At 42.2% G+C, this 27,966-nt stretch overlaps 2 protein-coding genes across 2 annotated transcripts; both read left to right on the top strand.

Annotated features, from left to right (window-relative positions):
• Positions 1–9,318: 9,318 nt before the first annotated feature.
• LOC130367187 (olfactory receptor 11L1-like) lies at positions 9,319–13,237 on the top strand. Its single transcript, XM_056569590.1, has 2 exons — positions 9,319–9,333; positions 12,290–13,237. The coding sequence occupies exons 1-2, from the start codon at positions 9,319–9,321 to the stop codon at positions 13,235–13,237; spliced, it is 963 nt and encodes a 320-aa protein (XP_056425565.1).
• Positions 13,238–13,250: 13 nt separating this feature from the next.
• LOC130367186 (olfactory receptor 1009-like) lies at positions 13,251–27,360 on the top strand. Its single transcript, XM_056569588.1, has 3 exons — positions 13,251–13,326; positions 25,452–25,474; positions 26,440–27,360. Exons 1-3 carry the CDS (start codon positions 13,251–13,253, stop codon positions 27,358–27,360), a joined length of 1,020 nt encoding a protein of 339 aa, XP_056425563.1.
• Positions 27,361–27,966: the final 606 nt, after the last annotated feature.

The following is a 27,966-nucleotide window of genomic DNA, read 5'->3' as shown; positions in this document are numbered from 1 at the left end:
GCTTCTCAGAGCTGAAGATTCATCATCATTGTTCACTCTGACGAGCAGAGGAGATACTATATAGACACTGTCAGCTTATCAGAGCTGAAGTTTTTTTTATCATTGTTCACTCTGACAAGCAGAGAAGATACTATATAGACACTATCAGCTTATCAGAGCTGAAGATTTATCATCATTGTTCACTCTGACAAGCAGAGAAGATACTATACAGACACTGTCAGCTTATGAGCTGGAGATTTATCATCATTGTTCACACTGACAAGCAGAGAAGATACTACTGTATATAAACACGGTCAGCTTATCAGAGCTGGAGATTTATCATCATTGCTCACTTTGACAAGCAGAGAATAAAAATGATTGTGGAAAAGTAATCAATTCTACAGTGTTTTATAGTGTACAGTAGATGCTGATTCTGGAGATCTAGAATGTCTCATTCCACAGTTTCTATCCTATTATTTCACACAATGTTTGCTTAAAAAAAGAAAAACAACACTATGCCATGCCTATTTTTATCTAATTTAAAGGGGTACTCCGCTGCTCAGCGTTTGGAACAAACTGTTCTGAACGCTGGAGCCGGCGCTAGAAGCTCGTGACATCATAGCCCCTCCCCCTCAATGCAAGTCACACCCCACCCCCTCAATGCAAGTCTATGGGAGGGGGTGTGATGGATGTCATGCCCCCTCCCATAGACTTGCATTGAGGGGGCGGGGCATAACATCATGAGGGGGCAGGGCTATGACATCACTAACTCTCAGCGCTGGCTTCAGCATTCGGAACAGTTTGTTCCAAACGCTGAGCAGCGGCGTACCACTTTAAGTAGAAAAGGTTTAATTTATCCCTTGTCAATTATATTGTCATCTATTCTTTCTTTGCCTATTATGACTCTTATTTGATATATTCTTCCCTAACTGAGGGCCCTTGGTCCTTCCTGTGACTTTTTAGACCATACCTTGTCTTTTCTTTCCTATACATTCCTGTATAAGTGCATTGTTGACCATCGATTCTACACACCTCAGGTCTCCACTGTTTTCCCTGTTCTTACCTTGTAAAGACAGTGTTTGCTAATATTACTGATTATGTATTGTTTTTTCTTTTTGAAAAAAAAATAGAATTAAACAATTGTTTTAGACTCTCTTATGGCTACTCCTATTGTATATGTAACACTCCAGATATGGACAAGCTGTGCCACCTACAAGTTTGACTTTGGACCAAACAGAGTACTACTGAGTACTACTACTACTACTTCTACTAACCCTCCACATCTGCACATCTCCTGTCTTGTCCATCATGCTTTATACTGTACTTTTTCTGCTGCTGTTACTTCAGCTACTACTCCACCTGCTACATTGCTACACGTCCAACCTTATCCTGTAGTTCTAGCCCATCATGTTCCATACTATACTGCTGCAGTCACTACCCTGCATTGTCCATCATGTTCTTGCTCCATTGCTTCTGCTGTGATCTCATCTGGGAGCCTAGACTAAATCTAATAAACCTGTTTCCAGAAAAGGGATACATTCTTACAGATTTTGTGAATTTTTTTTTTTTATTAATGCCAAACATCTTACTACCTCCCAAAAAGTGATAATTTTGGGATTTCTTGTCAACTCCTATACGCACATAAAAGTTTTAAGGTGTAAAATAAAAAAATATATAAAAACCTATATCTTCCAGCATTACTTTCAAACAGCTGGACATATTTATCTTGGTTAACATGTTACTTATGTTAACTAAAAATACAGGATATTTAAAGAATCCCTAATGTAAATTTTTGTCTTAAGTTCTGTGCAAGTCTATGGGACTTCCAATACCAATTATTCACAAGCTCCGCTTTTCTATTCCAATTGTACATTATATTTTTTAATTGGACCAATAAATGTTATAAATTAAGATGGGTCTCAAATTGTAGGGCTAGTGTCCTGACTCTGAGGGGGTTCATAACCCAAGGGGGTTTTGTTAGGTCATCTTTCTGATGAAGTCTTATTTTTGGTGGTACTATTTTGAAAAGTAGGAACACATTGGCACAATATAAATATTTTCTTCTTTTTCTCATGATGATGATAATGAATAATAATAATGGTAATAAAATAAAAACATACTACAACTACTACTAATAATAATAATAATTACTATTGTTGTGTTATGCACTCCGGCCGCACATGCTGGCAGTGAGCGCATGGTCCGGTTACCTGCTGCTGCCAGCAGGACTGGGACTCGCATCGTGGGACACGCCCACATGCGAGCCCCAGTCCGTCACTCACCTGGTGCTTCTCCCGCCCCCGCATCTGCCTCTCTGCTCCGGTGCGCGTGTCCCCATTTCCTAGGGCACGTGCGCGCCGGAGCTTTAAGATTTAAAGGTCAGTGCGCTCATTAGTGTAATTCGCCTGTGGCTCATTGATAAATTCCTCCACCCTCCTCACTTCTCTGCCGGATCTTTGTTGCCTTATGCCTGAGAGAAAGCATTCCTGAGAGTTGCCTTACTGTGTATCTGATCCTTTGCTCTGTGACTTGACCTTGCTCCTCTGCCACCTGCCTACTGACCTCCTGCTACGTCCTGACTATGCTACTTTGCCGCCTGTCTTGACCTTCTGCTATCCTGACTACGAGTTGCCTTATCCCTCCTGTGTCTCGCATTTCCTCAGCCACCTGTGTAGTCGAGCCGTGCCAGGGGTAGCGACCTGGGTGCCGCCTGCCGCAGCAAGTCCATCCTGCTTTGCGGCAGGCTCTGGTGAAGACCTGTGGCACCTTAGACTCTGCTCCCTGGTACGGTCCAAGTCATCTGACACACAGGTCCAGCCGATCCACATCCACTGGGGTTCCTGTCTTCTGAAACGTGAGTGTTACAATAAGATCCGGCCATGGATCTTCCTTCCATTGTGGTACGTTAGTCACAGCAGTTGGCCCGACAGATGCAGCAATTTACTAAACTTTCTGCTATAATGCAACAGCTTTTGGCCTTGCAACAGCAGCAGGTACCACAACCTGGCCCACTTCCACCACCAGCTCCTGCAATGTCTTCTGGTTCCCAGCTACATCTGCCTTTGCCTTCCAAGTATGATGGTGATTTTAAGTCGTGCAGAGGCTTTGTTACACAATGCTCCATGCAGAAATCATGTCTGAACTGTTTCCAACGGAACATGCGAAGGTGGCCTTTGTCATTAGTCTACTGTCTCAAAAAGCCCTGGCCTGGGCTACACCCCTTTGTGACCACGAGGATCCAGTAGCTTCCAACTTGATGGCTTTTCTGGCAGAATTTTGCAGTGTCTTTGAGGAACCCACACGTGCCTCTTCTGCTGAGACGGCTTTGCTGAACCTATGTCAAGGGAATTCTTCCGTTGGTGACTACACGGTTCAATTACGCACTCTAGCCTCCGAACTAGCATGGAATGATGAGGACTTGTGTGCCACATTCAAAAAAGGGCTGTCTAGCAGGATTAAAGATGCCCTTGCTGCACGCGATCCTCCATCTTCTTTTGGATTCTGGATCAACAGGTGACTTTATTGATTCTTCTTTGGTCCACAAGTATTATCTTCCTGTCACTCGGCTTGCCAAGACCTTTTTCATCTCCTCTGTTAATGGACAAAATCTGGACTGTAAGGTTCACTTCCATACTGAATCTCTTGCAACTGTATTTATTGCATAAGGAAAAGATTTAATTCTATGTACTGCCACACTTCTGAGATTCTTCTTGGCCTTCCTTGGCTGCAACGCGATTCTATGGATTGGAGAACTGGAGAAAATATTCGCTGGGGACAATCCTGTCAAAATCTTTGCCTCCAATCAGTTCAGTCTAAAATAGTTTTCCGTCCTCCTCCTTTACCTGGTCGGCCACCACCTTATCAAGATTTCTCCGACATTTTTTGCAAGAAACAGGCTGAGTCTGCCCTATTGATCTTCTGCCATGTACCACTCCTCCTCGTGGAAGGATATACCCTCTATCAGTTCCTGAGACCAAAGCCATGGCTGAGTATATCAAGGAGAATCTCCAAAAGGGATTTATCTGTAAGTCCTCTTCTCCTGCTGGAGCTGGTTTCTTCCTTGTTGGAAAGAAGGATTGTTCACTACATCCATGTATTGGCTACAGGGGACTTAACAAAATCACGGTCAAGAACCATTACCCTCTACCTCTTATCTCAGAACTTTTTGACCGTCTATGTGGTGCCAAGGTCTTCTCCAAATTGGACTTACGTGGAGAGTATAACCTCATTCGTATCTGCAAGGGAGATGAATGGAAAACTGCCTTCAATACTCGTGACGGACATTTTGAGTATCTCGTAATGCCATTTGGTCTCTGCAATGCTTCAGCCGTTTTTCAAGAGTTTGTCTTCTCTTCCAACTTAGAGGAGCATCGTACTCATGTTTGTCTGGTTCTTCAGCGATTATGGAAGAATCATCTCTACGCCAAACTGGAGAAATGCCTGTTCAAGAAATCTAGTCTTCCTTTTCTTGGCTACATTGTCTCTCACCAGGGCCTGCAGATGGATCCAGATAAATTGTCTGCAGTATTAAATTGACCTCATACTTCAGGTCTACGTGCTATTCAACGCTTTTTGGGATTCGCAAACTATTATCGTCAATTTATCCCACATGTTTCATCCTTGGTTGCTCCAATTGTGGCCCTCACTAAAAAGGCATCTAATACTAAATCTTGAAGAGGCCTTCTCCGTTTAAAGTCTGTGTTTGCCTCTGCTCCCGTGCTAATAAGACTTGATCTCGAGAGGCCCTTTACTTTGGACGTTGATGCTTCATCTATCGGAGTGGGTGCCGTTCTTACTCAGAAAAACCCCAAGGGCATGACTGTAACTTGTGAGTTCTTCTCCAAGACATTCTCTGCTGCTGAGAGGAACTACTCAATTGGAGACCGTGAACTCCTCGCTATCAAGCTAGCTTTGGAGGAATGGCAACATTTACTGGAAGGTTCTTCTCAACCGGTCAGCATCTACTCTGACCATAAGAATCCTCTATACCTTCAGTCAGCTCAGCGTTTGAATCCTCGCCAGGCAAGGTGGTCACTGTTCTTTTCCAGGTTCAACTTCTTCATTCACTTCCATCCAGCAGACAAGAACATCAGGGCTGATGCTCTCTCCAGCTCCTCTGATGTCATTGATTTGGACTCCATGCCTAGGCATATTGTTCCTCCTGACCTTTTGATTCCTGCAGCTCCTGCAGAGATTCAGCAAGTTCCTCACAGAAAATCCTTTGTGCCTGCCAGATTGAGACGCAAGGTCTTGAAATGGGGTCATTCTTCCTTGACAGCAGGACATCCTGCAATACACAAGACTCTACTTCTTTTTTACCGGCACTACTGGTGGCCCCATCTTGAATGTGATGATTCTGATTTTGTTCGTCCCTGTGAAACTTGTGCTTGTAACAAAACTCCTCGCCAGAGATCTGCAGGACTCTTACAGCCTTTACCCATTTCAGAGACTCCCTGGTCCCATATCACCATGGATTTCATCACCGATCTGCCACCATCTCATAATAACACTGTCATCTGGGTCGTTGTAGATCGGTTTTCCAAGATGGCTCATTTCATTCCTCTACCAGGTCTTCCTTCTGCCCCGCAGCTGGTGAAGTACTTCTTGTAGCATGTCTTACGTTTACATGGTCTTCCTCAGCATATCGTTTCGGATCGAGGGGTGCAGTTTGTCTCTAAGTTCTGCCGAGCCCTTTGTAACCGTATGGACATCAATCTGGACTTTTCTCTTTGGCCTACCACCCTCAGTCCAACGGTCAGGTGGAGAGGATTGATCAAATCCTAGAGACTTATCTTCAGCATTTTGTTTCAGCTCGCCAAGATGATTGGGTCGACCTTCTTCCCTGGGCTTAATTCTCAGATAATCATAAGGATTCCGAGTCCACAAGGTCGTCCCCCTTTTTTGTTGTCTACGGAGTCCATCTCCGTCCTCCTCTTCCTCTCCCAGTCTCCTCTGGTGTGCCTGCTGTTGATGAGCTTATCCGTGACCTCTCTACCATCTAGCAACAGGCCCGACAGTCATTATCTCAGTCTTCTTCACCTATGAAGGCACAAGCAGATAAAAGTAGAACACCTCCTCCGTCCTTCTCTCCTGGTGACATGGTGTGGCTTTCATCCAAGTACATCCGCTTCAAGATCCCCTGTTACAAGCTCGGTCCTCGCTACCTTGGTCCCTTCCAGAATCTACAAAAAATCAACCCTGTCTCCTACAAACTCCGTCTACCTGCTACGTTACATATTCCCAATTCCTTCCTTGTCTCTCTCCTCAAGACTCTTGTCATAAACCGGTTTTCTCAGAAAAATCTTGTCCCCACACCTGTCTCTGACACTTCTGACATCTTCAATGTTAAACTCCACATCTACCAGAGTTCCTGTCTTCTGAAACTTGAGTGTTACAACTATTATTATTATTAGCAGTAGTATTATTAATATAGTGCATTTGATTCCAGGGCACCTTACATATGATACTGATAATGCTAATAATAATAATAATAATAATAACTAGAGATGAGCGAACTTACAGTAAATTCGATTCGTCACGAACTTCTCAGCTCGGCAGAGCGTAAATTAGTTCAGCCTTCAGGTGCTCCGGTGGGCTGGAAAGAGTCTCCTAGGACTGTATCCACCTTTTCCAGCCCACCGGAGCACCTGAAAGCTGAACTAATTTATGCAGGAAAAGCCATCAACTGCCGAGCCGAGAAGTTTGTGACGATTCGAATTTACTGTAAGTTCGCTCATCTCTAATAATAACAATCACAACAACAACAGCAATAATAATAATAATAATAATAATAATAGTAATAATAATAATAATAATTATAATAATACTTGTAATGATAATACTAATACATACTAAAATATTATGACTAATGATAATAATACTAATAATAATGATAAAAATACTACTACTGATGATAATTAATAATAATAATGATGATAATAATAATATTGCTGATAAATATAAGATAATAATATTACTAATAAATACAAAATAATATTACTACTACTACTACTACTACTACTACTACTACTACTACTACTACAACTACTACTACTACTACTACTACTATTACTACTACTACCACTACTATTATTACTACTACTATTACTACTACTACTACTTAATAATAATAATAATAATAATAATAATATTATTATTATTATTATTATTATTATTATTAACAATTCTCTTTTTTGTGTCTTTATTTTCCTGAAGAGGAATTAATTGTCCTCTTGACAACAAGTCAATTAATAGTTCTATTTCCTGATTGGAGCAGACCACAGGAGACCCAGGGAGAATCCCTTGAGAGGGCTATGAAACCTGTTCTGTGTATATATATATATAGGTAGTCTCTTTATGCTTCAAGGTCTATGTGCAGGATAACTACATGTCCTCCGCCATAATAGATGAAGCTGCCTCCATATAAAGAATAATCGTACACCTCCGGGGAATTCTGTGAGCACAGATGTGATACGGATGAAAAGAAATCCAGAGAAGAATCATTTCTATTAAAACAAAATCATAATAGAGGAACATGGAGAGACAAAATGTAAGAAGAGATCCCTGTATCACCGGTCACAAACACAAGCAGGACGACTTTTCTGTCCATAACCTTTATAGGACCAGGACTATTTATTTAACTGCATTTGTTCATGGGGATTTGGGTTGGATTTCTTTTTGTTGTTCAACTGTTTGGATAAAATAAGATCATGTCCTACAGTTTGCTTCTTTTTTTTTTTTTTTGCTGCTGCTTTTTGCATGTTTAAAAATAAATGAACTGTATTATAATAAGAGACTTCACAATGTGATATGATAATTGCATAGATAATGTGTCAGTATTCTTAGTGTCCTTAAAGGGGTATTCTGGAAGACAAAAAATGTTTTCAAATTATCTGGTGCCATTACTTCTATATAAAAATGTTAACACTTCCAGTACTTATTAGCTGCTGTGTGCTCCACAGGAAGTTGTGTAGTTCTTTTCAGTCTGACCACATTGCTTTCTGCTGACACCTCCGTCAGGATCAGTCCAGAGCAGGAGAGGTTTGTTATGTGGATTTGCTTTTACTCTGGACAGTTCCTGACATGAACAGAGGTGGCAGCAGAGAGCATGCTAAGGAACAATTTGACCTCTATGGTTGCTTTGTTGCTGCTCAATACAACACAGAAATTGTAGAAAAGGCTACAACCACACTGACACACAGGCAGGCTCACAAAAAGAATTTACTCCAAAGATGCATAAAATAAAGACTGATATCACACATGGAAGTTTTTTTAGGCTACCACTGCAATTTGTGAGTTAAAGGGGTACTCCACTGGCCAGCGTGGAACTAAATTTTCCAAATGGTGCATAGACTTGCATTGAGGGGGCTAGGTTGCGAGATCACGAGGGTGCATTGCCGACCCCGCTGCGCGAAAACACCGTTCAGAACATTTAGTTCCACGCTGGCCAGTGGAGTACCCCTTTAAATCAGAAATGGATCCAGCAGGAAGCAAATCTCTTGTTATATCTTCCACAAATCCCTAGCCTTATGCTCAGTAGAACCACATCACCATGCTACCTCGTCTCTCTGCTCCTGCCCTTACTCCAGCAGGGTGGCTGACCATCTCACAGAGGATCCTCATTCTTCCTCATTGTCTCACTGCAGAAGAGATCACAACCTCAACATCTGAGCCTCTGGCAGATTAACAGGATCTGCTCTTCCCTGTCTAAATCTCTGTCATGCAGTGGGTTCATTTCTATGTTGACTAGTCTCTGTCCACTACTACATCTCCCCAAGCCTGTGGCTCTTTCATCTTATGTCTGAGTTGGCCAAACCAATGCCCGGACAGCCACAGTAGGGAAACATTATTCAATCTTCTCATGCTTACTCCCGAATAGGAATGTTGCAGAGTAATGGGGAGAACAGATTTTACAGTACTTACACATACCATGAGGCACAATCTCTTGGCATTAGCAATATGGAACTCTATGATGGACCTCGTTGAAGTCTCTGCTTGCAGCATAGGGAATGGTTCATTCAATAATTGCGAATATAGAATAGGGTTAGTGCAGCTCAATCAATATTCTAACCCGAGGTTAACTGGTATGGTCTAGGAACCCCAAAAGACCAAATAGTAGGCAGAGAAAAATTATATAATAGTAAAATATTATATAACCAGTCCTATAGGGGTAGTGGAAAAAAGAAAAAAAGGGAAAAGAAATAGGAGAAAAGGGGGTGACAATAAACAATATACAGTAATAGTGATAATGAAAATAAAAATGGTAATAAAAAGCCTGAAAGGGTAAAATGAATTAAATGATCATTTATAAAATTTTAATAATACAATCAATACCCGAGCATGGCCCTTGCTCAGGTATTAAAAATATAGAATAAAATGTCCTAAAATATGATGCTAAAAATAGCCAGCCATCTCAAAAAAGAAGAAAAAAATAGTCTATAGTAGCAAAAAATTGACAGCAAAAACTTGACATATTCCACAAGCTTAAATGTGTGAATTGAGGTAGACTGAAATGTCATTCATCAAAGTGTTGAGAGGAGAAGTTTGTAAGATGCCGATAATTGTATCCATAATGTAACAAGATTGTGATAGAATGCTGATACAGTTAATGATAGGAATTAAAGCAATACTTTACCGCTGAGTAGACAGAGCTTGTAGGCAGCCGAGTGTCCCTGAAAACGGTAGATTCCAGAGAGCAATAGCGGTAAGTGTCCGCATGGACGATGTCCGGTGCTCAGATCGTCACTGCCCTGGCATGGGCATGTGGATACCTTGATGTGGCAATATGTGAGTGCGCTTCTCCTGCGGCAAGCACTCGCTTTCCGTACAACAGTAACCGGCTTTGGATATTTGTGCGTTGAGAAAATCCCTCTGCTTGGCACGGATCGGCAGCCGGCCTATAGGGGGGTTTCAGCAGAGGTGAGTCGGCGTCCGCGTACAGTGTGAATTGCGCGCAATTTGCAGTGGTCCTCAAACCGGGGTACTACAGCGCTGTCAAGACTTGACAGCGCTGCAGGACCCCGGTTTGAGGACTGGTTATATAATATTTTATTATTATCTAATCATTCAATAACTGGTTGGTTAGAATTCCAGCTATACCAATGATACGCTGCACAGTCAATGCATTGTAATCTCCAGCAGAACATTCTTCCTGGCAAATGGCAGTTTTTGACTCGTCTTCAGGGCAATCTTTGGCCTGCTTGGCTCCCCACCTCCTCTCTGACCTGACTGATCTTTATAGGATCTGTAGATTCTTATTCTACATGCCTAAACTAGTCAACTGTGTCACAATTCTTGACTGTAGAAAAAAAATGTTTTAAAAATGTTTAACACATAATTGGGGATAGCGTAAAAATAAAAACTAAGACATAATCACCGATAGACAAAATAAATGTTCAGTACAGCTCACCTTAGCCAGCTTCTGTGCACGGATCCGCACTCGGCAAAGTGCTAATGTCCAGGAAAGAAGAGCAAACGATGGTCCGGCACCAGATGAATATTTGCAGCTTTATTTTCCGTATCAAAAATAGACAAACATCACACAGTAAAACCGACTCCCTCCATATTCATACGCGTTTCAAGCGCATGCGCGCTCTTCCTCAGTGACGTCATGGGTCTGACAGGCAAGGGCTTTTATTCGTATCAACTCAGGTGAGGAGTAATTAATTTCCTCTGCTCCTTCCAGGTTACTTGCACTTGCCAGTAAGACCACAAGACTAGTCAGAGACTTTGTTTTTTAACACACACTTTAGTTAAAAAAGAGGTATTAAAAGATAACAACACTGTATTCACCACTATATACATTGCAACATGTGACAATAATTACTTAGCAGTTATGAGCGATTCTTATATCATTCACTCTGTACTTCTGATACATTTGTATTATTGTTACAATGTCTTCATTAATAATGGAACAGCAATTCACGTCTCACATTCATACCAAACGGGGCACGAGTGCCAAGAGTGAATTGCCAGAAGGCGTCTCTATGTTCCAACTTGCTTCTGATGCAACCTTGCCTTATGCCCATTTTTACAAGTTCAATGCCATATATACTAAATCCAGATACATTTCCACCATGCACTGTTTGGAAATGAAGAGATGCAGCAGATGTATTTCTATTTAATGCTCCCACATCATTTAGATGTTCTAGAGCTTGCGTTTTTAATTTACGGGTAGTATATCCTATGTATTTTAATTTGCAATGTAAGCATTCGATCATGTAGACCAAATTTTTACTATTGCAATTTGTGTAGTTTTTGATTACATATTTTTTGCTGCCCTCCGCATTTTCAAACTCCTTCGCTACCTTCACATAATTACAAGTGCGGTATATTTTCTGTCCACACTTGAAAAATCCCTTTTGTGAAAGCCACCCATTTGTACTCGATCGGGACTCCTCCACAAGATTTGGAGATATATGATTTTTAAGTGTAGGGGCTTTTTTTGAGACTATGTGACAACCCTTTTGCAATATTTTAGATACTATTTCATTCTGTTTCAATATGTGTAAATGACGTAACACCACACTCTTAATTTTATTGAAAAAAAGGAGAATATGTTAGGGATAGAATGGGTTTGTCCTCAAATTCCCTTTTGTTTTTTCTCCCATGAATAAGATCTGTTCTGTTTTTATTAGATACTACTTTTTTTTGCTCTATTTAATGTTTTATTTGTATACCCACGTTCCTTTAATCTGTTCACCAGGTTTTCTGACTTTATGTTATATATTTCATTGTTGGAACAATTTCTCTTAAAGGGGTACTCCGCCCCTAGACATCTTATCCCCTATCCAAAGGATAGGGGATAAGATGTCAGATCGCCGAGGTCCCGCTGCAGGGGACCCCGAGGATCGCCGCTGCAGCACCCTGCTATCATTACTGCGCAGAGCGAGATCGCTCTGCACGTAATGACGGGCAATACAGGGGCCGGAGCATCGTTACGTCACAGCTCCGCCCCTCGTGACATCACAGCACCGTGGAATGATTTCTTTTTCTAGATAGTTACTTAGGGTTGTACAATTCCACCACATTTTAGTTTCCTGAGTTTGGAGTCACCGATAGCTCTTGGTATGACATCATCCTTTCTGCTTCTTCATACTTTGGAGACATCTTATCAGGGATTGCTCAGTGAGGAGTGGGGGAGGTATGAATTTTTTTTAAATATTTTTATTCAGCCTCCACCATGGTTCAACAATTTCATGCCCCAGGACTACCCCTTTTGTATACGTTGTAATAAATATGTTATTGTCTGATCTTAAACATTAAGTTAAGTATTTTATTTTTCTATTTGTTTTTTTGTGTCTACTTACAGGAGAACAATCTGACTGTGGTCATAAATTTTTTTCTCTTAGGATTTCAAGGGGGTGAACCTTTAAGACTGTTCCTATTTTGTCTTCTCTTGGTGATTTACTGTGGGACAATATATGGGAATCTCCTGATCATCACCCTGGTGTCCACCAGCAAGAACCTCCACACACCAATGTACTTCTTCATCTCACAACTGTCCATCAGTGACATCTTGTTATCCACAAATATTGCCCCCAAGATGCTCCACATCCTACTGAATAATGGGGGGACAATTTCTTTTGCTGACTGTATTGCTCAGTTTTATTTTTTTGGTGCTATTGAAGCATTTGAGTGTTTCCTCCTCTCTGTGATGTCTTATGACAGATATGTGGCCATCTGTAATCCTCTCCGTTACTCCTCTATCATGACAAGTGCCTCATGTGTGAAGTTGACCGCTATCAGCTGGTTCTTAGGCATCTCCCTTGTATTGGTTTACACTATAACGACGTCAATGCTAACGTTTTGTGAACCATACGTTATTAACCATTTCTTCTGCGATTATGTTCCTCTTCTAGAGAATGTTTGTTCAGACACCTCAATGGTTCAGTTAGAGATTTATCTGCTAAGTATTCCCTTAGTTATCGCCCCGAGCAGTATTATCATAGTGTCCTATGGAAATGTAATTTCCACCATTTTACGTATTCCAACCAATACTGGTAGACAGAAAGCCTTCTCCACCTGCAGCTCCCACCTCACGGTTGTCTCGATATTTTATTGGACCATATTTAGTGTTTATGTTTTCCCAACAAGAGGACAAACATTGATCATCAGTAAGATTCTGTCTTTGCTGTACACCATGTTTACTCCATTGATCAACCCCATGATATACAGCTTGAGGAACAAAGATATTAGGAAAGCCATACAGGAAATTAGTAAAAAACAAAAAAGTAGAACTGTCCGTAAAATGATATAATAAGGTCTCAATTATGAATCAGGAACCAAAGGAATGTATCCTGAATACATCGCCTACAAAGGATATCACAATATGTAGCTTCCACAACCGTAATCAAATATGGAGTGTAATCCATTACTTTTTAATTTTTCTGTCTGCATTTTATGAGGACTTACCACACAATGTATTAAAAAAATCCAATAAAATAATTGGATTTTTGTAATACATTATGTGGTAAGTCCTCATAAAGTGCAGACAGAAAAATTAAAAAGTAATGGATTACACTCCATATTTGATTGATATTGTTTGCTGGTAGAAATGAACAAGCAATTGTGACCCTATAGGTAATGGCCGTTCTTTTGTTGTGATGATGGTGAAACCTTCTTTCCTCTAGACGTAGAGGATGCCCCCTTGTCATGGTTACCGGCCTAGGTATAGAAATATCTCTGCACTGTCCATTCAAAAATGTGTACATTGTGATCAGATCCCCCCTAAGACGTCTTTTCTCTAAACTAAATAAAAACAAGTGATAACCTGTCCTGTAATCCCCCCAAACCATTATTATCTTTGTCACCTCCTCTGCACCCTCTCCAGTTCAGCCATATCCTTCTTATATACTGTAATAGTATGGGAAACTAAGTATTTGGCAACTTGGCATACCGGGGAATTTCCCTTATGGCATGTATTGCTGTGGGGCAGTGCAATATATATATATATATATATATATATATATATATATATATATATATATAGTACTTGCATTAGCATTTATGGACCATATTATTTGTTTAGTGGCTTGTTGTGGCAATTTGTTCTGCTTTTTGCTTTTTTTTGCATGTACTCTGCATGGTCTTTTGCCAGACGGCACCCTTTTGTACATATTTGCATTCATTATTTACACGAATTGTTACTGTAATTTCCTCTGTATGGTTTTATCCTATTCTGTTTTACGTATTTTTATTCTTCTAGTCTTTTTGCAAGATATTGGTATTCCAAGGGGGTAGAAGACTCTTGTGGTGGTCGGTGTTTAGGGTTATGTGGTATAAATTACATTGTTTACTTTACTTTTTTGGACAGTGCTTTTATGGAGCTAAATTTGGAGATATGGAGATAAAGCAAATTTAGATTTAGTTTTTGTTATATGTCAAAATGATTACAATATTTATAGAGTACCTGTCATGTGATTGATACATTTTATAATCCTCCCAGTTCACTGGCTCCATCATGATAAACCACCACATGCCTTTATTATTTTTTTTTTTTTTTTCTTCCTTGATATTGCTCTGTATTTTCTGCTCTGTCTCAGTGAGCTCCACAGACTGGGAAGGGGTGTTCCCCAGCAGGTGTGACATCATCTGAAGCCATACAGGGGAGAACTTCCTCCCTCATTCTGCTACACACAGCCCAGGGACATACAGTGTGAGATGAGCTGTTATTGGCTGAGGCTGCAACCCCCTCCCCCCCCCCCCCCCCCCCTCAGCTCTTGACATTGAACTCTACAGAGTGTCAGCTCTGCCCAACAGCTGTAAAAGTGGGCTGAAATATTCAGCTCTATACACTTTATACACTGTCCCACTTGCATTTGCTGACATTTGTCTCTGCCAGGTTGCTACAGGAGACTATCTGCTAGAAGGACTGCCGGCAGGACCAGAAGGAAGACCCCTTGGTGGCCTAACTTTTAGAGGTTTATTCAATACATAAAGTTGCAACATTTTATGAAGAAGTATATTAAAAAGTAAAAGGGATACTTAATTAATTTAAAGGTGGTATTCCACTGGAAAACATGTTTTATTAAATCAACTGGTACCAGAAAGTTATCAGCTGAATTTCCTTTCTGTCTGACCACAGTGCTCTCTGCTGACACCTCTGTCCATGTCAGGAACTGTCCAGAGCAGGAGAGGTTTCTATGGGCATTTGCTCCTACTCTGGACCATTCCTAAAATGGACAGAGGTGTCAGCAGAGAGCACTGTGGTCAAGCAGAAAGGAAATTAAAAAAAAGAACTTCCTGTTGATCATACAATAGCATATAAGTACTGAAAGGATTAAGATTTTTTTAATAGAAGTAATTTACAAATCTGTTTAACTTTCTGGCACCAGTTGATTTAAATGAGAAAATGCTTTCCAGTGGAGTACCCCTTTAAATAGGCTAATCTATAACTTATATACTGCATATATATATATATATATATATATATATATATATATATATATATATATATATAATATATATTTTTTTTTTTACAAATGACAGAGCAATGTTATTTCAAGAATTTTGAATAAGCATTGGTCTATCTTAAAAAACAGCTTTCCAACCATCAATGAGTTCATGGTGAATCTGTTTATGTCTTATAGGAGAAGTAGGAACATTAAAGACAGAGTAGTTCACACTGAGATTAGAACAGAGACAAGGGCGGGACAGACGTTTCTGACAGCTCGGAGACTCAGGTCCTTCCCCTGCCTCTTGTGTGTAAATTGCCCTTCAATGATGAAGGGTACACAATTTATACACCCACAAACAGCACGAGTATATAATCTTTAACATTATTTAACATGTGACTCCACGTGGGTTATATATATTTTAATGTGTCCTAGCAAAAAACTGTACGTGGGTCAAACCATTTGGAGTCTAAAGACCAGAATCAATAATCATAGATACAGTATAAGGAAAGCTAAAATCGACTTACCTGTACCTAAACATTGCATAGAGTTTAAACATACAGAAAAAGAAATTACATTTATGGCAAAAGTAGCTATCCCTGCTAGAGGTGGTGATCAATTGGCCCTACTTAGACGCCGTGAACTATGGTGGATCCATAAACTCCAAACTCTACGTCCTTATGGATTCAATGTTGAGTTTAATCTGGTATAAAATATATATTCTTTTATTGAAGTTCTCTTTTTTCTGCCTCCTTTCCCCCCCCCCCCCCGCCCTGCCCCCCAAAACCCCTATCCCTATCCCCATTGGTATTTTTTGATACATACAATGGAAGTTATTTTTATAGATTTGTATTGATTGCTCATTTTTTCTCTTTTTTTTCTCTAGATCTTTATCTGGGAATAATTTGTAAGAGATGGATTCATTACCCGCTCTGTAACCACTATCACCTTTATATTTGTTATTAAAATAAAAAATTTCTTTTTTGCAAATAAAAAATTGAGAATGACATTCAGTTGGCGGAGATGTTGTGCACTGCAGGGAAATCTCCTCTTGGGGACATTTTTTGAGAATAGGATAAACACATTAAAAATGGAGGTTTTTTTTTAAAAATCCCGATACAAGTATTTTTCACTTTCATTTTTTTGATTAATTTTTTTGATTATTTTATTTATTATATTTTTTTTTTTACTTTTCTCTTATTTTTTTATATGCCTCTACCCACAGATACAGCCCGGTTTCTTGGTTAGTATATGGAGCTTGCGCCACTGAAATAGTGGGCGCCCCCTATAATTAGTCGGGGTGTGGGAGGGCCCCGGGACTAGTTGAGACTTCATTGGCTTGACAGCCTTGGAGCCCTCTCCGTGACACAGATCCTCTCCTACCATGAAAATGGGGAAAGTGGTCTAGTGTCCCTCAATGGTGTTGGGGTAGAACTTTCTCCAAAAAATAATAAAAAATGAGAAAACAAAAAGAAAAGAAGGGGTCAGAGTACCTAGTGGGTAAGTGGGGCCAATAGAAGTTGTTTTATTATTATTTTTATTTAACTTTTTCATTATTATAAATTGATTTTGTTTCTTTTCATTTTTTCTTTTATTTTTATTTATATATATTTTTTTATATTTATTTCATATTTTTTAATTTTTTAATATATTTTTTTCTTTTTATTTTATTCATTTATAATATTTTTCTATTTTTTGTATAGGGGATTTTTCATTGGATGCTTCTATTAATATATATATATATATATATATATATATATATATATATATTTTTTTTTTTTTTTTTTTTTTTTTAATTATTTTTTATATTATTACACATAGGGGTATATTTCACTATAATCTGGGATTACAATATTAGGACAGAGGAGTATTTATTCCCTTAAGAGCAGTGTCCGTTTCCAACCTTTTTTATTATTATCATACTACAAGCTCCCTGTTACAGGGAACTAAGAGGTTTTGTTTACTAACATAGACCATGTGATGCGGATGTGATCACGTGACCGGGCTGACTGAACTCCCTTGCTTTACACCGCACACATGGTATTGTGGGCGGTGGAGCTGGGCTTCGGTGTGCGATCGCGAGACTGTGACCGCATCACTGGTCACATGATCGGAATGTTTACCTGTACATGCGCAGTGGATATACAGAGCGGGTAGGATACATCTCCTTAATATGTTATGTACACCTGTGAGTTATTTATAATTTGGAAGTAATTAATGTTATGTTTTGTATATTGCCTATGGATTAATGTTTTTTCAAGCTTATTCAATTTTAATGCACTGGCACTGTAATATGCACTTTTTTACTCGTCACATATTAATGTATTGTTGTATAATACTCATAAATCTTTTCACATTTATATATAATTATGTATTGATTGAAATGTTTTTCACCTGTAGAATTTTATAGCACTTTGCACTTTGTTTAGGTATAAATACCTTGTTGGCTGTATGTATCACTAGGCTTGAAAATGGCTCCATAGGAGCAGAAACGTTGCTGTATTGAGACATGTGTGAATAAATGCACCTTTTTTTGGAGTGCTGCGTCATTGGAATTTTTGTCTATGAAGAACCCTGATCAGGTTTAGACGCTGGCACCCGTACCTGGTTAACTAGAGCTGTGCTGTAACTTTTTCTTTTTACTATATATATATATATATATATATATATATATATATATATATATATAATTTTTTTTTCTTTTTTACAAATGACAGATACCATTTAAAACAACTGCTTTGCATCCCCATTTTTCGACCTCGTGGTCCGCTCAGCACTAGTAATAACTATCTAAAATGGCAAGAATAATTATCATATTATCTATTGGTTGGTATCTGGCTAAGAATAAAAATATGGGAAACCACAAACATTTTTTGTGCCAGATACCAACCAAGCAGCAACAGCCTGATGTTACCAGGGTGGGCGAGGACCATTGTTATCAACCCCTCCACAGCCTAAATAACCTCAGCCTGTTACAGCTTAGGCCCAGGAGTACTAATTTTGATGCTCCGGGCCTGTTGGTTCTGTCTCTTTCTAGTTCCCCTGAGGCAGTGGGTACCGATGTAATAATTTGGGGTTACCGCTAGCTGTTTTTGGGGCTAACACCTCTTAGTAATGGGCTTCTTCTATAAGATGGCTCTCACTACTAAGCCTGAAAGGTACATTTAAAAAATGCACAACACATTTTTTTTATTACAAAAAACTGGAGGCTCGCTGTTGCTAAAATACAACCACCATCATTCCCAGACAACCCAAGGCTGTCATTTTGAGTTTTTTTTTTTTATTATTATTATAAATAACTAAATAAATAAAGAAATGTGTTGGATTCCCCCTATATTCATTTTCATCCAACCAAGCATCTACAGCCTAATGTTAACAGGGTTGGCGAGGACTAGAGATGAGTGAATCGAAGCTGACAAATCCAAATTTGTTACGAATTTCATGGAAAATTTGATTTGCAACATATGCGAACATCATTGCGATTCTATTGCACAAATCGCTTCGTTAAACTCCATTTAGTGTGGTCCAGTCTCCAGAGTATCTAAAATGGCGGATCCACATGTGAGGACACGGGGCAAGGAACTTGCCGGGAACGACGGTGGGCGTGATGACCCTGAATCACATGCAGGATGCAGCCTATCAGCAGCCAGTCACCCCTGTGATGTCACAGTCCTACATAAACGGCAGCAATATTCCGGGAAGTCACTTCATTCATTACACTGCAGAGAGATAGGAAGGACAGCCTGTGTGTGTGTGTTACACAGAGAAGCTTTTTACAGTTTCACCTCCAAGTCACATCAGTGTTCTGGTGGACAGAGAGCAGTGCTTTTCTTCACTGAAAATGATTTTTACTGCAGCCAGTAACCTCCCAGTCACTTTCTACAGCATTGTATTACAAAGAGGGGCAGAGAGCTGTGTGTTGCCTCATACATTTCAACAAGCTGCCCCAACTTCATAAACCTTGGCAAAGGAGGCAGGAATATTTTTTCAGTGCAATTCTGTGTCTTTGTTCCACAACAAATCATCTGCTGGTAATACTAGTCTTGTAACACTCATGTTTCGTAGACTGGAACACAGATGATAGCGGATCTGATGGACCTGTGTGGTAGATGACTCGGACCGTACCAGGGAGCGGAGTCTAAGGTGCCGCTGGTTTTCACCAGAGCCCGCCGCAAAGTGGGATGGACTTGCTGCCGCAGGTGGCATTCAGGTCTGTCACGATTCGGCTAGCTGGATGTGGATCCTCTGTGTCAGCGAGGGATTGGCGTGGACCGGTTCTAAGATGCTACTGGTATTAACCAGAGCCCGCCGCAAAGCGGGATGGTCTTGCTGCGGCAGTAGCAACCAGGTCGTATCCACAGGCAATGGCTCAACCTTGCTGACTGCTGAGAAGGCATGGGACAGAAGGACTAGGCAGAGGCAAGGTCAGACGCAGCAGAAGGTCGGGGCAGGCAGCAAGGTTCGTAGTCAATGTGGATAGCAGAAGATCTGGAAACACAGGCTTTGGACAACACTAAACGCTTTCACTGGCACAAGGCAACAAGATCCGGCAAGGAAGTGCAGGGGAAGTGAGGTAATATAGCTAGGGAGCAGGTGGGAGCTAATTAGGCTAATTGGGCGAGGCACCAATCATTGGTGCACTGGCCCTTTAAATCTTAGAGAGCTGGCATGACAGCATGACAACATGACAGCCGGGGGCCGGGACAAGTGAGTGACTTGGGATGCGATTCGCGAGCGGGCACGTCCCGCTATGCGAATCGCATCCCCACCGGAAATGTCAGTGCAGCGCTCCCGGTCAGTGGGTCTGACCGGGGCGCTGCAGAGAGAGGAACGCCGCGAGTGCCCCGGGGAGGAGCAGGGACCCGGAGCGCTCGGCGTAACAGTACCCCCCCCCTTAGGTCTCCCCCTTTTTTTGTCCGGCAATAGCTTCACGTGGGACGAGGACACTGGGAGCGATTGTAGGGTTTCCTCATCAAATGCAGGCAGTTCAGCAGGAGTGGGAATGGGGAGGGAGGGCAGAGGGTGAAGCTTGGCACGGGGCAGAGTGTTACCAGGACAGGGGCTATGAGGAGGCAAAGCATAGTCCTGATAGGCTTTGGGGAGACCAGGTGTAGAAGGAGGCACCGAGGCTTGCCTGACGGGACTGGGAGGAGACATGAGGCATTTCTTGCGGCAAGCAGGGCCCCAATTTTTGATCTCCAGGTCCAGTCAAGGGTGGGAAAATGATGCTGGAGCCATGGCAGACCGAGGAGGACTTCAGAGGTGCAGTTGGGAAGGACGAACAATTCAATCTTTTCGTGATGGGGTCCAATGCACATTAAGAGTGGTTTTGTGCGGTAACGCACGGTGCAATCCAATTTAACTCCGTTGACCGAGGAAATGTAGAGCGGCTTGACGAGACGGGTCACCGGGATGCAGAACTTATTCACCAAAGAGTCCAGAATAAAATTTCCAGAGGCACCAGAGTCCAAGCAGGCCACGGCTGAGAGGGAGGAGTTGGCAGAAGGAGAAATCCGCACGGGCACCGTGAGACGTGGAGAAGCAGACTTCGTACCAAGAGACGCCACACCCACGTGAGCTGGGTGCGTGCGTGCGTTTCCCAGACGTGGAGGACGAATAGGGCAATCCACCAAGAAATGTTCGGTACTGGTGCAGTACAGACAAAGATTTTCTTCCCTACGGCGAGTCCTTTCTTTCTGGGTCAGGCGAGACCGATCCACTTGCATAGCCTCCTCGGCGGGAGGCACAGGCGTAGATTGCAAAGGATACTGTGGGAGAGGTGCCCAGAGATCTAGGTCTTTTTCCTGGTGGAGCTCCTGGTGTATCTCAGAAAAATGCATGTCAATGCGGGTGGCCAAATGGATAAGTTCTTGCAGGTTGGCAGGAATCTCTCGTGCGGCCAGCACATCCTTGATGTTACTGGATAGGCCTTTTTTAAAGGTCGCGCAGAGAGCCTAGTTATTCCAAGATAATTCGGAAGCGAGAGTACAAAATTGGATGGCGTACTCGCCTACTGAAGAATTACCCTGGACCAGGTTCAGCAGGGCAGTCTCGGCAGAAGAAGCTCGGGCTGGTTCCTCGAAGACACTACGGACTTCAGCGAAGAAGGACTGGACTGTGGCTGTGGCAGGATCATTGCGGTCCCAGAGCGGTGTGGCCCAAGACAAAGCCTTTCCAGATAGAAGACTCACTACGAACGCCACCTTAGACCGTTCTGAAGGAAATTGGTCCGACAACATCTCCATATGCAGGGAACATTGAGACAAGAAGCCACGGCAGAGTCGGGAGTCCCCATCAAACTTGTCCGGCAGGGACAAGCGGAGGCTAGGAGCGGCCACTCGCTGCGGAGGAGGTGCAGGAGCTGGCGGAGGAGATTGTTGCTGCTGTAGCAGTGGCAGAAGTTGCTGTAACGTGGCGGTCAACTGCGACAGCTGCTGTCCTTGTTGGGCAATTTGCTGCGATTGCTGGGCGACCACCGTGGGTAGGTCAGCGAGACTTGGCAGCGGCACCTCAGCGGGATCCATGGCCGGATCTACTGTCACGATTCGGCTAGCTGGATATGGATCCTCTGTGTCAGCGAGGGATTGGCGTGGACCATGTCGGTGGACCGGTTCTAAGATGCTACTGGTATTCACCAGAGCCCGCTGCAAAGCGGGATGGTCTTGCTGCGGCGGTAGCAACCAGGTCGTATCCACCGGCAACGGCTCAACCTCACTGACTGCTGAGAAGGCGTGGGACAGATGGACTAGGCAGAGGCAAGGTCAGACGTAGCAGAAGGTCGGGGCAGGCGGCAAGGTTCGTAGTCAATGTGGATAGCAGAAGATCTGGAAACACAGGCTTTGGACAACACTAAACGCTTTCACTGGCACAAGGCAACAAGATCCGGCAAGGGAGTGCAGGGGAAGTGAGGTAATATAGCCAGGGAGCAGGTGGGAGCTAATTAGGCTAATTAGGCCAGGCACCAATCATTGGTGCACTGGCCCTTTAAATCTTAGAGAGCTGGCGCGCGCGCCCTAAGGAGCGGAGCCGCGCTCGCCAGGACATGACAGCCGGGGGCCGGGACAGGTCAGTGACTTGGGATGCGATTCGCGAGCGGGCGCGTCCCTCTATGCGAATTGCATCCCCGCCGGAAATGTCAGTGCAGCACTCCCGGTCAGCGGGTCTGACCGGGGCGCTGCAGAGAGAGGAACGCCACGAGAGCTCCGGGGAGGAGCAGGGACCCGGAGCGCTCGGCGTAACAAGGTCGCTACCCCTGGCACGGCTCGACCACACAGGCGGCTGAGGAGATTCGAGGCACAGGTGTGAAAAGGCAACTGTGGTCTGGATAGCACAAGGTCAGGGCAGGCGGCACAGTAGCATAGTCAGGAACGTAGCAAATGGACAGTAGGCAGGCGGCAAAGGAGCAAGGTCAGGTCACAGAGCAAAGGTATGATATACGGCAAGGCAATACACAGGAATGCTTTCTCAAAGGCTCTAGTGGAGGAATTTATCAATGAGCCACAGTTGGTACCTCACTAATGGGCGCACTGGCCCTTTAATTGTAAAGCTCTGGTGCGCACACGCGCCCTAGGGGACGGAAGAGAGGCAGAGGCGGGGGCACAAGGTGAGTGACGGGCTGGGATTCAAATCCCGCGATGAGAATCCCAGCCCCGCCGGCAGTAGCAGGTAACGGGACCATGCGCTTACGGCCAGCATGTGCGGCCGAGCACATAGCGTACCAAGTTTGTAGACGGTACAATACCCAACAGTCCATTCCTAATAGTCTTTGACAGAATGCAATTTTGGATTTAGTACACTCTTTTGTGTGCTGCAGCACTATTGTGTTGTGCAAAAATAAGTTTTTTTTAGGCGTACTGTAGTGCATTTTTCTGCCCCCATAAGTGCATACCGCATACCTTCATTCAAGTATTGTACTATTTTGTACCTCTTAATTTGTCAAGGGCCTACATACTGTGAAAGTCCAGGCAAAAGTAATCACTGACTGGTGTTTTACTCCAATATATTTTTTTAAGCGTACTGTAGCGAATTTTTCTGCCCTCTTTGTTCCACAACAAATTATCTGCTGGTTATACTAGTCTGTACATACCCAGCAGTCCATTCCTAATAGTCTGTGAGAGAGTGCAATTTTGGGTTTAGTACACAGCAACTGTGTACTGCTGGTGTTGTGCAAAAATACGTATTTTTAAGCGTACTGTAGCACATCTTTCTGCCCTCATAAGTGCATAACACATACCTAACACATACCTACATCTAAGTATTGTACTATTTTGTACCTGTTAATCCGTCAAGGACCTAGGAGGTTGCAGCAGACTAGGGGCAAGGGGCAGCAGGAGTCACAGCAAGAGGCCTGAACTCCCGGTATCAGCTTGCGGTCGTGTCTCGACCAGCAACCCATCTGCCGTCATTGATTGGTTAACACGGTCATCCACTTCATCACAAGTGACATCTGACACCCCCAGTCAACAGTCGGTGGGTTCCTCAGATCCAACCCCTCAGTTGGCATGGCCAGGGAGCAGTCCATGTCCTCCCATTGCCTCTGTCCTATGCTGTTCCCTCCCCTAAAGAAGTATCTTATGCTGTGGGTTCAGCTCCACTATTTACTGAGGTCGATCCAATAGAGGACAGTCAGCAGCTACTTCCCAGCCAAGAAGGGGAGGAGACATCCGCCACTTCTTCTGCTAGGAAGGAAAGTAGTGATGAGGAGAGTGATGTGGGGGGCGGTGTTGCCAGCATTCAGGGTCCTGAAGTAGACACTGTTGAGGAACCTGAGGACGACATCAGTGTCGTGCAAACACAACCCGATGATGATGAAGACGATCGCACATGTGAGCAGGGTGCAGAAGGGGCTTCATCATCATCAGGAGAAGAGGGTTGCAGGTTGCCCGTGAGGCAGCAGCTGAGCCAGCAAGGTGGTAGCATAGTTGGCAGTCAGCTTGGTGGCAGAAGTGGAAATTCTGGAGCCAAACGTGCCAGGGAGAGACCACCTGCTTCACGGCAGCCTACCTTCACGGGAGGTAGTGGAACAGGGGTTCCTGGAGACAGCGGCTGTGGCAGTCAATTAGTGCAGACTTTTGGTGGGAAAATCAGCTACACAGCGGTGTGACAGTTTTTCATCAAGCATCCGGAGGAGGTTCACAAGATATGTCTTCAGAAGGTGAAGCGTGGCCAGGGTCCCAATGTTGGCACCACGGCCCCATATGCTTAAGAATAGGGGATAAGATTTATGATCGCAGGGGTCCCGCCAGAGGGGACCCCTGTGATCTCTGTGCAGCCCCCGGCATTCTGTGCCGGTCACTGCCTCCGAGATGGGGACGTGACGCCACGGCCACGACCCTTATAGCCGTCACACCATGCCCCCTCCATTCATATCTGTGGGAGGGGGTGTGATGGGTGTCATGCCCCCTCCCATAGACATCAATAGAGGGGGTGGTGGCATGAGAGGGGGCATGGCATGAAGTCACTAGAGGGCTCACTGGTTTACTGGGACCTTTGTGACTTTTTGCTCATCTCTGATGAACGTTATTAAAAATAAATAAATGAATATTCAAAAGTATGGCATGGATATATTCCCTCCTAGAAGCACCTATTGAAATATGACAAATATTTTTTTTTTCTATTACACGGACCATATTCAGCTGCATAGGAGGCGCTGTAGGTACCATAATATGGTCCATTACTCTTTGTAAGTCCATGTACATTAGGCCATTTTATTTTCCTCAAGCCTCATTTTTGGCAATGATATTAGTAAGGTTTCCTTTTGTTTTTATGTAGAAAATGTCCTGAATGATCTTGGGGACAATTAGTTAATAATTACCAATATATTTTATTTTCTCGGTGGAGTGAAACTCAAGAGAGTGGAGAAGCAGAATATCCACCAGTTACCTTAACTCATTGGTGTATATATATATATATATATATATATATCTGTCTGCTGCACTATTCTTATGCTGCCCTATGTGACTGATAACCACACATCACCTCACATGTTTCATTCTGGGAGATTTTTTTCATCTCTGTTGTTATTTCCTAAATTGATATAGAAAAACTCTATCAACTTATATTTATTTTCATCTTTAGAAAGAAACATGGAAATACCAGAAGTAAGTATTGCATTACTGTCACCGGCCCCTACTGGAATTGGCTCCATTCATTGTCAGAATTTTCAATTATCTGTAAAGGGCTCATTCACACTAACAAATCTCTGCTTTGAAGATATCCCGGGTGGAGATTATTTCTGGAGTTGGCACTAGGACCGCTCGGAAATCTGTCATCTTGATAGACAGTAATGCATTTCTGAGCGTAATCAACCAAAACACTCAACATGTTCATTCTTTTGGCGGAGTCTGGGGTCTGGAATCTCTGATGAGGAACGTCCGCCATGAAAATTCACTACAGTGAATGTTGCAGTAGAATCCAATTGAGAACAATGGGGGGTGCTGCACGACATTTTTCAACCGGACTTCAGCTTTGAAAATTTGTAGTGTGAATGAGCCCTAACAGGGAAATCTAAAAATAATGAGGTGATTTAATCTAATATGAGGTGAAGTCATCTAATATGAAGAGAAGAAATATGATATGAGGTAATGTAATAGAATACTTCCTAGTGTTGTTTCACTTGTTACAAGTTAATATTTTGTACCTTGCTATTATTAAAGGTTTTTTTTTTTTTTTTTTTACTACATTTTTTTTTTTTTTGACAGGGTTAAGGAAAAGGGAAAGGGAATATAAAAGGAAAAAAAGGTAAAACAAACAGAAAAAGAAAAATATCTTAGAAAGTGGTTTTAGAGATATTGGAACCCCTAATAAAAATTAAAAAAATAAATACAAAAAACATAGAAATCTAAACAAAACTTTGAAATAAAAGAACCCATACCTCCAACGGAAATTTTTTTTGTTCCATTCCAAATAATGTTGCACCTTGAGTAGTGGGTTGGAGACCAGTGAGCTACAGAACTCATAGAAACCTACAAGAACGTAGAGAAAACCTAAAAACTCCATGCAGTTGACAATCTGATTTTTAACTCATATGTCCCATCAACTGCAACTATTTTCCTTCTGAACACAGGGGCGGAATCTCACCAATGTAACAGATTTTTTCCTCTTAGGATTTCAAGCAAGCAAATGTTTTCGCATTTTCCTGTTCTGTCTGTTCCTGATGATTTACTGTGGGACAATATGTGGGAATCTCCTGATCATCACCCTGGTGTCCACCAGCAAGAACCTCCACACCCCAATGTACTTCTTCATCTCACACCTGTCCATCGGTGACATCTTGTTATCCACAGATATTGTCCCCAAGATGCTTCAGATTCTTCTATATAATGGGGGGACCATGACTTTTATTGGTTGTATCATTCAGTTTTATTTCTTTGGTGCCACAGAAGCATTTGAGTGTCTTCTCCTGGCTGTGATGTCTTATGACAGATATGTAGCCATCTGTAATCCTCTCCGTTACTCCTCTATCATGACAAGAACTTGTTGTGTGATATTGCCTGTTATCGCTTGGTGTTTTGGTTTCTTCATTACATTGATTTCTTCTAACTTAACAGCAGTGTTACATTTTTGTGGACCAAATATCATTGACCATTTTTTCTGTGACATTAAACCTTTACTGGACATTGCCTGCTCTGATACCTTTATTGTGCACTTCGAAATCACATTACTAAGTTGTCCTACAGTGATCCTCCCGACCGTAATAATAATTGTATCTTATTTCAAGATTATTGCTGCCATCTTGAAGATCCCATCCAATACTGGTAGACAGAAAGCCTTCTCCACCTGTAGCTCCCACCTCATTGTGGTCTCCATATTCTACGGGACTATTTTTGGGGTTTATGCTTTTCCTACACAAGACCAAGCCTTAAATATTAGCAGACTATTATCAATAGTATATACTATATTTACCCCTTGCATCAACCCCATTATATATAGTCTAAGAAATAGGGATATTACTCAAGCTATAAAAAAAATCTTTAATAAAAAATAAAAAAATATATTGTGGTTGTCTTCTTACAACTTTGAGTGTTAGTGAGTGTTAGTGGAGTAGCACCAACATTTAGGGCAGAATTTTCACACATCCACACCAATTCCGCGTTTACATTTATTTTGGTGGTTTCTGACTTGTGCAGAATTTGTGCAGAATCTGCCGTGTGACTATACGGTGAGAATATATACTGCATCTAACCAGTAGAAAACAAAGTATAAATCCCCAATCTACAGGATATGGTTTGTAGATTTCTATGTCCAGAACAGGGGAACGGCCATGGGCTCCAATGTGACGCACAATTATGCCAATGCATTCATGATGAATTTTGAAGATACTTATGTCTATACTTCTACTTGGTTTCGCTATGTACGTACTTGGGTATGATACATAGATTACACTTTTGTTATTTAAGAGGGTAACATGGCCCAGTTGCATGATTTTCTGGCAGAAATGAATGGTGTCTTTCCAGAGCTCCAATTTACCATGGTACACTCTAAAAGCGCCATTTAATTCTTAGATGTATGGGTACAAAAATGGATGACAGATTATCCATGGATTTGTTTTCAAAACCAACTGATTGAAACAGCATCCTGACTTATGACAGTT

Source organism: Hyla sarda, chromosome 4 (genome assembly GCF_029499605.1).
Source record: "Hyla sarda isolate aHylSar1 chromosome 4, aHylSar1.hap1, whole genome shotgun sequence".
Lineage (NCBI taxonomy): Eukaryota > Metazoa > Chordata > Amphibia > Anura > Hylidae > Hyla > Hyla sarda.
The sequence above is the reverse complement of the archived record's forward strand: the minus strand, read 5'-3'. Positions and strand labels throughout refer to the sequence as shown.